At 51.0% G+C, this 15305-nt stretch overlaps 1 protein-coding gene across 3 annotated transcripts in view; it reads left to right on the top strand.

Moving 5' to 3' along the window:
* Window positions 1-15305, top strand: part of PIK3C2B (phosphatidylinositol-4-phosphate 3-kinase catalytic subunit type 2 beta) — a 79604-nt gene that overhangs the window by 38796 nt on the left and 25503 nt on the right. For all 3 annotated transcript variants that reach the window (XM_039535593.1, XM_039535594.1, XM_039535595.1), the window contains 7 exons: window positions 5443-5554; window positions 6413-6492; window positions 6767-6830; window positions 10198-10344; window positions 11226-11259; window positions 11756-11951; window positions 15177-15299. In XM_039535593.1, coding sequence (XP_039391527.1) covers window positions 5443-5554; window positions 6413-6492; window positions 6767-6830; window positions 10198-10344; window positions 11226-11259; window positions 11756-11951; window positions 15177-15299 — 756 coding nt within the window. The remainder of the gene's footprint in view (window positions 1-5442; window positions 5555-6412; window positions 6493-6766; window positions 6831-10197; window positions 10345-11225; window positions 11260-11755; window positions 11952-15176; window positions 15300-15305) is intronic.

Genomic DNA, 15305 nt, shown 5'->3' with positions numbered 1-15305 from the left:
GGGTGGCAGAGAACGGCGATGTTGAAAACTTTTGCACAGGCACAAGAGGGTGTCTGATGTCAGCTTTGCTTCAGGGAGGGAGCAAGGGTGGTCTTGTGGTTAAGGCACCGAGCTAGAACTCAGGAGAGCAGGATTCTAATCCTGGCTCTACCACAGACTCACTTCCTGTGTAACCGTAGTCAAGTCACTTCATCCCTCTCCGTGCTCTGTTCCCTAGCTATAAAAGAGGTTATAATATTTTCTTTCTTCTATCCTTTGTCTGTTTAGATTGTGAACTCTTCAAGACAGGGACTGTATCTTATGTGTATGTACAGCACCTAACACCATGGGGAGCTAATCTCAGCCCAGGCATGTTGAGGCTAGAGTAATACAAATAAGTCCTTTTTATTGAGCTGTCTAATCTACATGCCCTGCTCATCGCCGTGAATCTTTGCACACATTTGGCAATGACACGGCTCGTCCTTGCTATGGGCTGTGTCCCCTCTTGGCAGGGAACAGCATGTCTTGGGGATAGAGCAAAGATGTTCCCCGTCTCTTCTCCCACCCCCACCCACACACACTCTGAAGGGTCCCTAATGAGCTGGGTGAGAATGCTGTGCTCTATCGCACTGGTCTCCTGGAAGGACCCTGGAGGAAGGCCCATGAACAAAGCCACATTGTTTCTGATCAACCCCCCTCCCCCGCCCACTTCTCTAAAATGCAGTAGATGCCAGGAGTGCTCAAAGCCTCCCCTAGCTGTTTTGGCCAACTAGGCGGCTCAGCAATCAGAAAACATCCTACACTGACACGTCGGTTTCTGGACTCTCTGGGCTCGATTCTTCTCTCACTCACGCCCAGTGCAAAGCAGGAGCATGTCTACTGAATTCAGTGGAGATGTACTGGTGTAAACAGGAGGGACATAAGGCCCTCAATGTTCAGTGGGGGGAAAGGTGCCTGGCTGAAGACTGAAGTCCCTTCTCCAGCAGATATAACATAAGCTTCCCCTGCTCCGTCCTCACCAACGTCCTTTGCCCCTGATCCGGAGAGATGACAGGGGAACTCCATCTCCACGGCCTGTTCAAACTTTGCCACTTTCAATGGTGGCTTTTGTGAAGGAGGCACCAGTCTGACTGAGACTCAGTAAACTCACTTCACTCCCGTCACTGATGACTGGTGCTCAATTGGAGGCAGTGATACTGAACCAAAAGGCCCCATAACCAATAGCCCCTTCACTATGCTAGATATAGGCTGTGATGAAATCCATACCTACTTACCATGCTGGATGCCCCAGAAATGCCTAGATTAGATGGCAGATTTGTCATCAGGCTGCTGCAAACATGCAGAGCCTGTGACTATTTCTGGTCCTACGCTACTAAGTAACTAGCTATCTAAAGTTCTTTTATGAGCCCCATTACTATAGCATCTGAGCACCTCATAATCTTTAGTGTATTTGTCCTGCCCCTGTGCGGTAGGGTTATCATACCTTTTGTATAGGTGGGGAACTGAGGCACAAAGAGGCTAAGCGACTTGCCCAAGGTCACACAGGGAATCAGTGCCAGAGCTAGGAATTGACCCACCATCTATAGAGTCCCAGGGTCATGCCCTAACCACTGGATCATCCTTCCTTCCTAACTAGTTTCTATTTTTTTTATCATCAACAACTGGTTCTGAAATAATAACACACGAACCAGAACCCAGTGTGCTACCATTTTGGTATGATACCCCAGGAACAATGTGCTAGCTCCCCCGATGGGTTTACAGATAATTAACAAGCTGTTCACAAAGCCACACACACACACCAGTTACCAGGGTGTCCAGTCCCCTACACCGAGGCAGCACAAAGTATTAGCTAGCCCATCCCTCAGAAGGTGTTTCTCTACTTCCTCTTAAAAACCTCCTAGGACAGAGATTTCACAGCCTCCCTAGGCAATTTGTTCCAGTGTTTAACTACCCTGACTGTTAGGAATTTTTTTCGACTATCTAACCTAAATCTCCTTTGCTGCAATTTAAGCCCATTACTTCTTATCCAGTCCTCAGTGGTTAAGGAGAACAATTTATCACCCTCCTCTTTATAACAACCTTTTATGTACTTGAAGACTATCATCATGTCCCCCCCTCAATCTTCTCTTCTCCAGACTAATCAAATTCAATTTTTTCAGTCTTTCCTCATAGGTCATGTTTTCTAGACCTTTAATCATTTTATCAGAGGGGTAGCTGTGTTAGTCTGTATCCACAAAAACAATGAGTCCAGTGGCACCTTAAAGACTAACAGATTTATTTGGGCATAAGCTTTTGTGGGTAAAAAACTTATCTATTGTCAAAGGCGCTAACTCAACCGCCATGTAAACTGTCTCAGTCTGAACCCCTTGTGCTCATCAGCAATCTTTTGTTTTCCTCATGCTGCAAGACTGAAAATAGATAGTTTTTTGGTCTGTTCAGAATATCCTCGTATTTCTGCAGATTAATCTAGATTTGGGTGACAGTTCTGTTAAGAAAAGAACGAGGAGTCTAGTGGCACCACCAGATTCCTCGTTGTTTTAATCATTTTGTTGCTCACCGCTGGACTTCGTCCAGTTTGTCCACATCTTTCCCAAAGTGTGGTGCCTAGAACGGGATGCAGCACTCCAGTTGAAGCCTTATGAGTGTTGAGTAGAGCTTCTCATGTCTTACTTCTCGTGTCTTGCTTACAACACTCATCCCAGAATGATGTTCACTTTTTTTTTGCAACAGCATTACACTGTTGACTCATATTTAGTTTGTGATCCACTCTCACCCCCACATCCTTTTCCTCAGTACTCTTTAGGATTCTTCGTTAGTCATTTCCCATTTTGAATTTGTGCAATTGATTATTCCTTCATGAGCGGAGTACTTTGCATTTGTCCTTGTTGATTTTCATCCTGTTTATTTCAGACCATTGCTCGAGTTTGTCAAGACCATTTTGAATTCTAATTCAGTCCTCAAAAGCATTTGTCACCCCTCCCAGCTTGGTATAGTCTACAGACTTTATAAGTGTACTCTCTATGCCATTGTCCAAATCATTTATGCTAGAACCAGACCTAGCACGGATATGTCCTTCCAGCTTGCCTGTGAATCATTGACAACTGCTCTTGAGAATGGTTTTCCAGCCAGTTGGAACCCTGCAATAGTTTCACCTAGGCTATATTACCCTAGTTTGTTTATGAAAAGGTCATGTGAGACAGTATCAAAAGCCTTACTAAAACTGAGATATATCACATTTACTGCTTCCCTCCTATCCACAAGGCTTGTTACCTTATAGAAGAAGGATATTAGGTTGGTTTGACATGATTTGTTCTTGACAAATCATATTGATTGTTACTTATCACCATATTCTCTTTTAGGTGCTTACAAATTGATTGTTTGGTTATTTGCTCCATTATCTTTCTGGGCAGCAAAGTTAAGCTGACTGGTCTGTAATTCCCTGGCTTGTCCTTATTCTCCTTTTTATAGACAGGAAGTATATTTGCCCTTTTCTAGTCCTCTAGGATCTCTCCTGTCCGCCACAAGTTCTCAGAGATAATCTCTCATGGCTCCGAGATCTCCTCAGCTAGTCCCTTAAGTATTCTAGAATGTGTTTCACAAGGCCCTACTGACTTGAAGACATCTAACTTGTCTAAGTAATTCTTAACTTGTTCTTTCCCGATTTCAGACTCAGATCCTACCCCATTTACACTGATGTTCGTTGTCTGATCTCCGCTAACCTTTTTGGTGAAAATGGAACCAACCAATGATCTATTGTTGTAGGGCAGAGTGCAGGCAGGAGGTGTGTTGGGAGTGCTGAGGATGTGGAGAAAATCAGAGAACCTGAATTAAAAATCCTCTCACTGGGACCAGGGTCTAGGCACTTCTGCCCCAGCGACCCCCATCGCAACCCCCGCTCCAGGCCTTGGGATATCACTGTGCACTTAGTCCCACCACCTCAAAGTCTCACCCCTTCCCCATTCCTGAACTTGCCTGGTTATGTTATGGCAGTTGCACCAGCTGTGTGTGGGTTGCAGGTCAGGATGCAGGCTGTGCTGAGATAAGAACCAGCCATTCCTGCTGGAGCAGCCTGAGAGAGGCAGGGCTTCCTGCTGCAGCTTCCCCCACTCCTGCATTGTTCCCTCCGTCAGAAGAGTTTGAGGCAAGGGCCGGCCCAGCTCAGTCTCTGGGTCCCGGCTTGGATTGTAGCAGAGTGCAAGCAGGGTTTGGGCAGCCGGTGTGCACAGGAAGCAGGAGTTGGAGCCTCCCTCCTGCCTTGCTCCGCACTTGAATTGCCTGGTCGGGTGCGAGGCAACTTAGACAATAAAGCTGAGATTTTCAAAGCTGCCTAGGGAATTTCAGCCTCTGGTTCCCATTCATTTTAATAGGAACTGGGCATCCGTGTTCCCTGGGCAGCTCTGAAAGCCTCAGCGTAAAGCTTTGAAAGGAGCGGAGACACCATCCTCCTGCTCCCATCTCATCTGTAGCTCTGTTCCCTGTTCTCTCAGTGCCATGCTTTCACCTCCCAGCATGCTGTCCCCAGCCCTTCTGGGTCTGTACCTGCACTGCCCCCATGTGCTCCCATCTCTCCTACTCCGCACTCCTTCCTACACCCTCCCATTTCCAGGCCAGCCTGCCCTTGAGCTTGCAGGTGTTTTAACTCTGTTTCCCACTCCCTGGGCACCTTGCACCCTGCCTTCGGGGAGCGCCAGTGAAAGCCGCACTGGGCGATTCTCTGCTGCAGCTGACAGAGAGAGATTCTGTATCGCAAGCTGTCTGCAGAGCATTTCAGCTCCTGTCGCTTCTAAATAAGGCCCTTCAGCCAGGCCAGGCCAGACCCAGAGTTTGGTTCAACCTGAGTTTGGTCTTTACTGAGTTTGTATGTGACAGTCACCACTTGGGCTTCCTGTATTGTAGGGCTTTGCCCAGCCCCCACTGTAAGTTAGTGCAAGCTCTGGGCTGCCCTTATTTATGCTGTGCTTCCCTGGATTACCCATGTGTAACCAAGAATGAGGCCGAGAGACCCTGATAGCCCGGTTCATCTTCTCCCCTGCTGCATCCCCATGGTTTATATTAACCGGGGAAGCTCCCCTTTTCACCCTTTCAGCATGGCACTTTGAGTGAGGGCCCATTTTTCAGTGGGTGAGGAGCTGAGAGGGTAAGTGCCTCTATAATAACTTTCTAGCACTTACTAAGTAATCCCAATAACGTCTGTTTTAAAGAGGCAGGGGGGGAACTGAGGCACGGGAGGCGGGGCGGGGGAGGAGAGTGACTTGCCCAGGTTTAACCAGCCAGGCACTGGCAGGGCTGGAGTTAGAACACAGCCACTCCTGCTCCCCTGGGCTAAGATCCATCTGCTAGAGGCCCGAAAGATCTTTATCAAAGCAGAGGTCTTAAATTTCCAGGCCTTTCCCTTCTCAAGCCTGTGTCGCAGGTTGGAGCGGGGCTCGGACCACAGCTGTCTTTTTTTGTTCATCCTTCCAGCAAACACGCCCTGGGCAGCCACGAATACATCCAGCACTGCAGGAAGTTTGACATTGACATCCGGCTGCAGCTGATGAAGAGGAAGGCAGTGCGCAGCGACCTTGCCAGGACGGTGAGCAGCTGCTCTCGAGGAGGAACTGAGAACGCACTGAACTGATGCCGCTGCTTGGGGCATTGAGCTCCACCGCTGCCAGGGGAGGGGTGGGGAGGATCACCTGCTATCTCGGGGCTGCTGATTTGGGGGGACAAGGCCATGACGCCCTGCAAATTGCTGCCTCACCAGCTCCCTTCCAGCGGGTTCGGTTCTGTGGCTGCTTGCCACCTCGACCCCTGCCCACCACCAGCTATAAGTTCCCTACTCCCTGCCTTTCCCATTGCAACCAGGGCTTGCTTTGGGAGCGCTCATTTAGTCCAGCTTCTAAACTCTAGCAGTTCATCCTTGCATCCTTCCCAATGCAGAGAGATTTGCTAGGCACGGGTCTACAGAGGAAGCCATGGCTGTTAGAGATGGAAAAGACCCATTCGAAACATCCGGTCTATCCCCTGCCCAGTGTGAGATTGTTCCTTGCCTCTGCCCACGCTAGTTCTAAATGTACCAAGCAACGGGGTTCTGGGGGTACTACTCCACAGCCCTGCAGATCTCGGTGTCAGGAAACATTCCCCGATTATTGTCAGCGTAGGTTGTCCCTTATGTTAATTTAATCACAACACTCTCGGCTACAACCCGTTGGCCCTCCTCAGTGATCCCACCGAACCCAGGAGCCCCTACATGCTTCTCAGCAGACATGGAGCTAGTGGCTGAGATTTTCAAAAATACTTACTTTTCAGTGGGAGGTTGGTATCTCAAATGACTTCAGCGACTTTGCAGATGTCAGCCAAAGAGTCATACTAGGTACAGCCAGCATCCCTGATGGGAGGGGTTAACGCTAGCAGATCAGATGCACCTGAAACAGGTCTCTTTCTCCTACAGGTGAACGATGACCAGAGTCCTTCCACGCTCAACCATTACATTCACCTGCAGGAGAGGCCAATCAAGCAGACCATCAGCAGGTAAAGAGGAGGGGACAGGTGGTGATGTGAGGTGTACAGCTCTCATTGGGGGTGCAGAGGGGTTTGGATGGGGGTGTGCTGAGCAGGAGGGTGGAGGAACATAAATGGATCCAGGCAGGAAGGCACTTGCACTGCTTTCCTGGGGCTGCACTTGAATGCCATTCACATGAGAGGGATGGGCTGTCCGGTGAGAAGTGGTGCAGAGGTGCCTCCATGGCTACCTTTCGTGCTCCCTCTCTCTAAGCTGAGTTATCTTCTATCTCCTCCAATCCAGGCAAGCCCTGAGTCTCCTCTTCGACACCTTCCACAATGAGGTTGACACCTTCCTAGCAGCCGAGGTGAGTGTGGCTTGCCTGGAACAGGATGGCCTCTGTACTTGGACCCACACCAGTACAGAGCGCAGCAATTTAACACTTGGGGGTGAGGGGCATGTCTGGGCTTGTCTACACACAGAAGTTGCTCCAGTTTAACTTAAATCAGATGTAAAAACAATTTGAGCAGAGCCAGTGCAAACCCCAGTGTGGACACGCTTATTAGATTACACCTGGTTTATAGCAGTTTAGTTGCACTTGTAAACCGGGCCTTGTCTACATGAGAAAGTTGCACCTACTTAATTTAAATGGGTTTTTAATCTGATTTCATTGAATCTGCGCACACAGCTGTGTGGACACACATTTCCGCTTAAGGGGGTTTATTGTAGTTAAGCTAAACCAAAATAAACCACTCTTAAGCTGATCTAAGCTCAGGTCCATTTGGAAGACTTTGCTGGTATAGCTACATCTGTATACTATACCGGCAAAGCGCTCCTAGGCCACATCTACACTCTAGGGACTACAGTGCTCATAGCTATGCCAGCATTACCCCACACTGTGACGCAGCCTACAGGAGTTTTTCCGTCACTGTAGGAACTCCACCTCCCTGAACGATGGTAGCTAGGTTGACAACAAGCGTTCTTCTGTCCGCATAGCTGTGTCCACATTAGGGGCTAGGTCACCATAGCTGTATCAGGCCCAGATGTGGATATTTCACATCCCCGACCCATGTAGTTATGTCAACCTACATTTTAAGTGTAGACCAGGCCCCAGTGTGAATAGAGCTTATACCCGCAAAATTGCTCAGCTGTGTCAGTCACAGACCACATCTTCTCACACCCTGGACCAACATAGTGATGCCAGGAAAAGTTTGTAGAGTAGATCTGATTTCAGAGTATCCACACGCACAGTAGCAACAGCTTAACTAAATCAGTTTAAAACCACACCGTTAGTTAATTCAGTGCAATTTGTGTGTGAAGACCAGAGTTGCGAATGTGATTGGACTCCACAATGCCAGTCTTAGTGCTTCTAACAATACTTTGCCACTCCATAGCAACTGTCATCTACAGATCTCAGAGCACCCTTCATATGTGGGTCAGTGTTCTCCCTGTTGTACGGAGACGGGAAGGGACTGGCCCAAGGGATCTGGGCCAGAGCTCAGATCTCCTGACTGCCAGGCCTTTGCTCTCACCACTAGGGAACGCTGATTCCTGTAATGAAGGTCCCATAGGGCTTTCTGTTCTGGGGGTAGGGGAGTTAGTTACCTACTTGATTTTCAATCCTGTCCTCTGGGACCCAGCGCATGTCTGCCAGTCACCCACATGCAGGTTTTTCCTGCTAAACCCTAGGGCCAATAACCCTCTCTTGTTTTCACTAGACACGGCCACGCCTGTAAAAGGATTGCTGACCTGATCCTGAACCTGAACCGTCTCTGCCTTATTTCACGTTATGTTGACTCTCTGCTTCCTCATTCCAGTCAGGGATCCCTCATCAGAGCCAGTGCTCACCAGTTTTCCAGCCCAGCTTCGCAGACACAAGAGGCTGAAATAAGTCTAGAAGAGTGTGCCCCACCTAGGGGTTAGAGCAGAGAACTGAGCGTCAGGACTCCTGGGTTCTTGTATGGTTTTGCCACTGATTCTCCTCAGGCAAGTCGTTTCACCTCCCTGTGCCTTGGCTCCTCATCTGTAAGATGAAGATAGAACTTACCTACCTCCTGGGATGGCTGTGAGGGTTAAGTCATTAATGATTGTAAAATGCTTTGAGATCCCATGACGGAAAGAGCTATAGAATGTGTATAATTACTATGATCCAAAACAAAATCTGACCCTTTATCTTTGGTCATTAATTTTTACACAGTCTTTAATTGGTAAGAAGACCAGGCACTTACTCTATGTGCCTCTTTCATGTGTGGATCTCAGAGTGCTTGGCAAAGGAGGGCAGAGGCCATAATCCCCATTTTTACAGATGAGGAAACTGAGGCACAGACCAGTGAAGTGACCCGCTCAGAGTCACACTGCATGGCCATGGGTGGAACCCAGGTCTCCTGGCTCCCAGCTTCGTGCACTAGACCAGGGATTTCCAAACTTTGTCATAGCATGGACAGACAGCAGCAGCTCTTTGGCAAGCTCCCATGGTTTGTGTGTCCTGGCTGGGTTAGTACATTGGAGTGGCACTGGCAGCATCATGCGTGTCCATAGTGCTCAGCTTGGGAACCTCAGTGCCACCTCCATTTCAATAAGCATAGGTATCCGCTCCCTACCCAGTCCAAAATCAGTCCTGAGTATCAAGTCTCAAGCCAAACAGGCTAAAGAGTGCTGAGAATCCCAGTGCTGAGAATCCCCATATCCCTGGGGAATGAGCCATAGCCTTACTTAGCTGATGAGATATGGCCACTGGGTCTCTCGCACGTGACTGGGTGGGGCAGAGCCGCAAGCTTCCCCTCTGTGCTCTCCCAGTGCCAAACCCACATGCCGAAGGTGCCAGGATCCTGCCTGCTCAGCAGCAGGCCTGTTCCCAGCCAGGAAAGCCAGGTCTGCAGAGAATCAAGGATGTACGATGAACCAGGAGACAGATACTGGGCTGGGAACTTGCTCAGCATTGGCTCTGTCTTTTCTTTTGGGCTGTCTCGTTGGAGGGGACACAAGAATGCAGGTGCAGATGGGCACCTACAAGGCATTATTCCCACGACCTCCTGTTGCATTCTGTTTGCATGTGACTTTCTTTAGGTGCCACAGAGTCTCCTCTTTCTCCCTGATCTCTCCTGGCACCTCCTGGCTACATGTACCTCCCGGGAGTGGAGGGGGTACAAAAATGGAGGACAGGGCAAAGCTCAAGTGTCCAGCACAGTGCAGAGATCGCAAAGGGTCTCATTCCCCCCACCCCAGCTCTGTTTTTGGTAGCTGGGATGCAGACGCATGGGCAGTGCATATGCCATGGGACCCTCCTCTCCACCTCTTCTGGGCAGGTCCAGACCAGGAACTCCTCGGCTTTCCACCCACTCCCTTCCTCTTGGGCTGCTGCTTTATCTCAGGCATAATCCTTCTGCGCTCAGCCCCCTTGCCACCTCTGCATGGCTGCTTGCGCTCACCTGGCCCAAGAGAGAGAGGTCTCTCCCAGGATGCCTGAGCATGGGTCAAGCTGGGACTGGCTGGACTGCGAATGCTACTGGTGGAGTCAGATAGAATGTGCTGTGGTGGGACAGAGGTGGTTAAAACGCAGGCGTCCTTGGGCCAGAGTTCCAGTGGATCTCCTTATGGCCCCTGCTGTAAGTCCATCAGATGGTGATCATGTCAGCATACCCCAGCAGTGGTGGTAAGGTCAAGCCATCTGGCTGCTTCGCCGCACTGCCCAGTGGAGTCTGAGACCATGAGCCTCTCCCTGCTTTCCCTTCCAGGGAGACTTCCAGCTGAAAGCCGACCGGGTGATCCAATCCGTCATGGCCATTTGCAATGCCCTGGCTGCTGTGGAGTCCCAGGAAATCACTGGAGCCCTGAACCAGCTGCCAGCCTGCCCTTCTCGCATGCAGCCCAAAATCCAGAAGGTAAACGGCCAGGACCCAGAAGCTCCTCAGCCGGGAAGCTGAGCTTGGAGGAAAGGGGTGAAATTAAAGGGAATCTGAGGCTGAACATTAACAGTGTGTGTGAGCCGGGGTGGGGCTTCTGCCTGAGGAGATCTTTCTAGGTTGTGGAATAATCTCCCGGGGGAAGGGTGGGAGCATCATCTCTTGAGTCTGGCAAAGCCCAGCATAACAGACAGTACAGCGGGGAGCAGTCTGTCCATGGGTTGGCTTCATAGGGCTTGATCCAAAGTCAGCGGGAGTCCTTCAGTGGACACTGGATCGGGCCCACAGATTTCAAAGCCAGCAAGGCTCTGATGGGCTACCATAAGCTAGTGATCAGGATCCCCCTGACCTTTTGTGTAGCCCAAGGCCAGAGAATGTCACCTAGTGGTTCCCTCCACTGCAGGCGTCATTCTTCCCTGCTACAAAACTGAGCCTCGAAGCTCACCCCTGAACTGGCCTGTATCTCCTAGGCAGAGGTCCAGTCTCATTTTAAGGACTCCCAAGAGCTGGTTAATCTAACAGTGAAGAGCCCATATGTGAGAACCCAGCTTCCCAGGCTGGAGAGGGCATCTAGGTACATTTAGGTAGGGTAGTGGGTGCAAATAAAGGGAATCTGGCCTCTTTTCATCCATTTTTTATTCCCCCCCCCCAACATACCACATGTAAAATTCCTGAACAGCTGAGACTGTGCAACTGCCTTCGCTGTATTTCCTTGTTTGCTGCCGCTTGAGTGGCAGGGAATGGAAAGGCTCTGGGAGGCTGTTACATAAAGTAGCTGGCTTGGACAATTGCTTCCAGCTGCGTCTGAGGGCACTGCAATAACCTTAACATTGCTCTTCTGGTTTCTTTTTCCTTGACAGGATCCCAGTGTTCTGGCCGTGAGGGAAAATCGGGGTAATTTCTCTTCTCCGCTCATTCTGTTGCAGAGTTCTTGGTGCTTTTGATCTCCAGATCCCTTCCCCCTATTTAGAGTGGGACAAACTTAAAAAAAACAAACTTTTTTGTGGGAGGAATGGCCTTTTTGGGGACGGGATTTATCATTTTTTTTCCGTTTCCAACAAAAAACCTGAAACGTTCGGTTTTCAGGGGGGTTTTGCCCCCGACTTGTACCCCCTGAAAAAAATCCACATACAGAGTCACATCGGCTTGAAATAATTTAATCAGCCCCCAAAAGTGTCCCACAATGTGCTCGAGCCCCTAGGCAGGTCACTATGCAGGGTGTGGGTAGGGCATGACCATCTGTAGCAGGATAGAGGCAACCGGAGCTTCCATCATGCGCTGGCAGTACCGGAGACCTCCCCACCAAGGTCCAGCGTGTGAGGAGGGGAGATGGCGGGAGGCATCATTCCAGAGCATCCCCGTTTCATGCCTCATCTGTGCTCCCTTACAGAGAAGGTCGTGGAGACCTTGACGGCCGCCATCTTGGATCTGGTGGAGCTTTACTGCAACACCTTCAACGCAGACTTCCAGACGGCAGTGCATGGAAACAGGAAGCACCATCTGAGCCAGGAGGCCTGTCTCCTCACCTGTCCCCTCTCCTTCACTGTCTACGCCACGCACCGCATCCCTATCACCTGGGCAGCAAGGTATGAGGGCTTAGTCATGTGTCCCTGCTGGGTGGTGAAGGTTGATTGGGGGAGATTCCTACCCAGGTGCCTGGCTCCTTGTCTGGAGTTACATCTCAGGATACCCCTTCATCCGTCTGGTCTGCGGCCGCCTAGCCAGTGTGGTCTCTCCCCGGAGGCCAGAAGCCTTGGGCCATGGCTGCAGCTGCACAGTTCAAAGCCATGTTAAGTGTCTGGAATCCCGCCCTCATTCTAAGGCTCTCTGCCCTGCCTTAGTTTGACAAAGAGCATCTGGGCTGATTGCCCCTGGTTCACGTCGCCCTCTCGCATCCTCTAGGCTGGCATCCTACAGGCAGCATTGGGAAGAGCCTGCAGCAGGGCTGGGAGGGGACAAGGCATGAATTGGGGCGGCATCACGGTCTCTTAGCATCCTTTACGAGGACACTTGGTCCTCATGTTCCAGGGCATCACTAGCTGAGGTCAGGGAGATATCTCCCTTTACAGTGGAGTATAGGACAACTAGGTACACCAGGGGTTAACACAACTGCCTCTGGACCTTCTGGCAAAGGCCGCTCTTAGGACCAGAAGCACTACTGCTCTGCTCTGTTCCACACCCCACGCCCAGCTTAGGCATTACTGAGTCATGGATACCTGGCTGCAGTGAACATATAATGTATGTCTACCCCCCACCCCACCCACCAGCCCTTCCATGCCATGTTACTCTCACCTCTGTATGGTGAGATGTGTCCAAAGCTCCAGCTGGATTTCTGCAGGGAAGACAGGAGGCCAATGCACATGTGGGTGTCTTGGGCCTTGGCGCTGCAACGGACCATAGAATTCAGAGCTGGTAAAGGCCTATATAGGCTCATAGTCCATCCCTCGCTGCTCTGCCAGGGCTGCAGAGAGTGCCCTGATGGGGGGTGTATCTGAGCCAGTGGGCTCCTGGGGATAGACAGGTCAGAGAGAGAATTGGAGCTGGCTGAGGGGTTCATTCCTCATTGGAAAGGCTGCAGCAAGGATTAGTTAGTTCACTGAATGGTTGTCTCATCCCTGCCATAATCTAGAAGCAAAAAGAGACCTTCCTTGCCTTACCTGCATGCCCCGTAATGATAATACAGAATACGCCAGGAATATGGGCTTAGGCAGAGTCAAAGCTCGAGATGCCGGAGCCCCCAGAAATTCAGCCCGTTGGTGCTATGCTGGTGGGTGTTAGAGGAAGCCGTGGCACGGAGGGAGGGAGGGGAGCTGAGCCTTCCGTCTTGCCGCAGGGAGAGGAGTCAGAGAGGGGGGCTTGCAAGAGGCTGCGGAGAGCTAGTGGCGCCGGTGAGGGAAGCCTGGTGCAGTTGAGCTCTGCAGCGCTCTCTGTAGCCCAGCCCAGCCCCGTTTGCGCAGGCTGCGCTGGAATGCTCTGGCTGGGAGAGCTCATTGCAGTAGGCTCCCCCCGGCTCATGCCTGCTGCAGCCCTAGAGACTCTGACAGATGGGCCCGTTCTCAGCGAGGGCTTGTGCCCTGGCGGCCAGTGGCTGTCTGGGCTTTTTATCCTGGATGGATAAGGGGACAATGAGACGTGTGTGGTGAGGGGGGAGGGTTGTGTGTGTATGTCGGGGGCTGGGGTGGGGTGGAGGAGATACTCCTTTGTTAGCTGCCTGGGTTTGGATGCCGATGTTTCACCCAACGCAGGGAAGATGCCCATTGGTAAACCACGCTCCTGGCTTCGGCTGGCCACCTTACAGAGCTCTGCAGCTCCAGCAACACGAGCCCGCAAAGGGGGTAGGAGACGGCAGCAGTAGTAGCAGCCGCCCCTCCAGGGACCCCTCGCCTTTGTCCCATCCTTAATGTATTCCAGTTGGTGATTGACTCCGAACAAAGGAAGTAGCCTGGGAAATCCAGGCATCCTCTGACCTTTGTTACCCCGCCACGCTCGGCACCTGTCACATGGCTGCATCCTTCTGGGAGACTCCCATGTGATGGCATTCTGTGGCATATGTCGATCTGGCTGTCTGGAAGGAGTTGGGCCTTCTCTCGGTAGCTTCCTCCATCTTTCCCAAAGGGATAACAGCCTGGGAGAAAGATCCCATGGCTGATCTGGAGAGGCGGTGGAGAAAGGGGGATAAAATCCCCCACCCTGAGCTGAAATGTTCTGGGGTGAGGAATGGGCTAAGAGGAGATAGGGAGTTTGTGCTCAGAGTCAGCTCTCCCCTCTGGAGGGAGTCATGTGTCTGATCTCAGGGCAGATGAAGCAGTTTGGGTTACAGTAAGATTGCCACAAACCTTGGTCTGAAATTCCAGCCTTGCTGGCCACCCAAACCTGAGAAACATTTGTTCAGTGTCCCCTCAAGCCCCCAGTGTCTTGTATTATCATGGAGGTGCCCGGACCTCTGGATTCCAGCCGCAGACCACAGCAGAGGACCCCCGCTCCGGGCAGCATTGCTGACCCTTCTGGTTAAGCTCCAGAAATTTGGTGGCTGTCCTCCCCAGATATCTGAGCCCAGTTTCATGGACCCATTGGCCAGATTCTGGGGCCACTGATTTCCATGGAGCTTTGCACCAGCTGAAAATTTGGCCCCAGAGCTGGTCTAAGGATCCAAGGTCTGTTTCTCCCTTTGCCTCATAGCTGGTGGTGTCACTTATCCCTATGCCAAGCAAGCACCAAACCCTACAGCAACGTAAGTGAGTGGAAAAAGTCTGACCTGGTAGCATTTTACAGACCCAAGGTGCAAGGCAGTGGGGAATCGAGTCTGGGAGGGAGGGAAGGAGACTTATCCAGATCTCTGCATCTTCGTCTGAACTCAGTCCATGGCTTGTCCAATCCCATTGGGCCCCTAGAAGATGTCAGGTACATTTGAAAGGCTTCGGTTTACCTGTCACCTGCTAGATTTGGAATAAACCAAACTATTTCCCCTGTACAGTGCTCCTGCTTTGTGTGCCACTGTGAGATGGGAGGAGGGAAAGGGGCAGGGAGGAGAAAAGGAAGGAAGAGATGAGGAATTGGAGGAGAGGGAGATGGAAATGGGAGTAGGCCAGTGTGCACAATGAAACTTTTAGTGTGCGGTAGCAGAGTCCACATGGCCTGTTAGTGCATGGCAGGCCGGTGCACTGTAGATTCACACCCAGCTTACAGTGCACCAGTTGTCCATATAGACACACCCACAGTGACTGGAGAAAGCGGAGATGAGGGCCCTTTGTTTCTTTGCTATACATTGCAGGCATGTCTTTACCTCTCCGTTTTATTTTCTCCTGTTGCAGTTACGAAGACTTTTACCTCTCCTGCTCCCTCACCCATGGCGGCAAGGAACTCTGCAGCCCCCTGCAGACCAGAAAGGCTCATGTCTACAAGTACCTCTTCCACCTCATCATCTGGGACCAGCAGTAAGG

This window comes from Mauremys reevesii, linkage group 4, assembly GCF_016161935.1.
Source record: "Mauremys reevesii isolate NIE-2019 linkage group 4, ASM1616193v1, whole genome shotgun sequence".
Lineage (NCBI taxonomy): Eukaryota > Metazoa > Chordata > Testudines > Geoemydidae > Mauremys > Mauremys reevesii.
The sequence above is the reverse complement of the archived record's forward strand: the minus strand, read 5'-3'. Positions and strand labels throughout refer to the sequence as shown.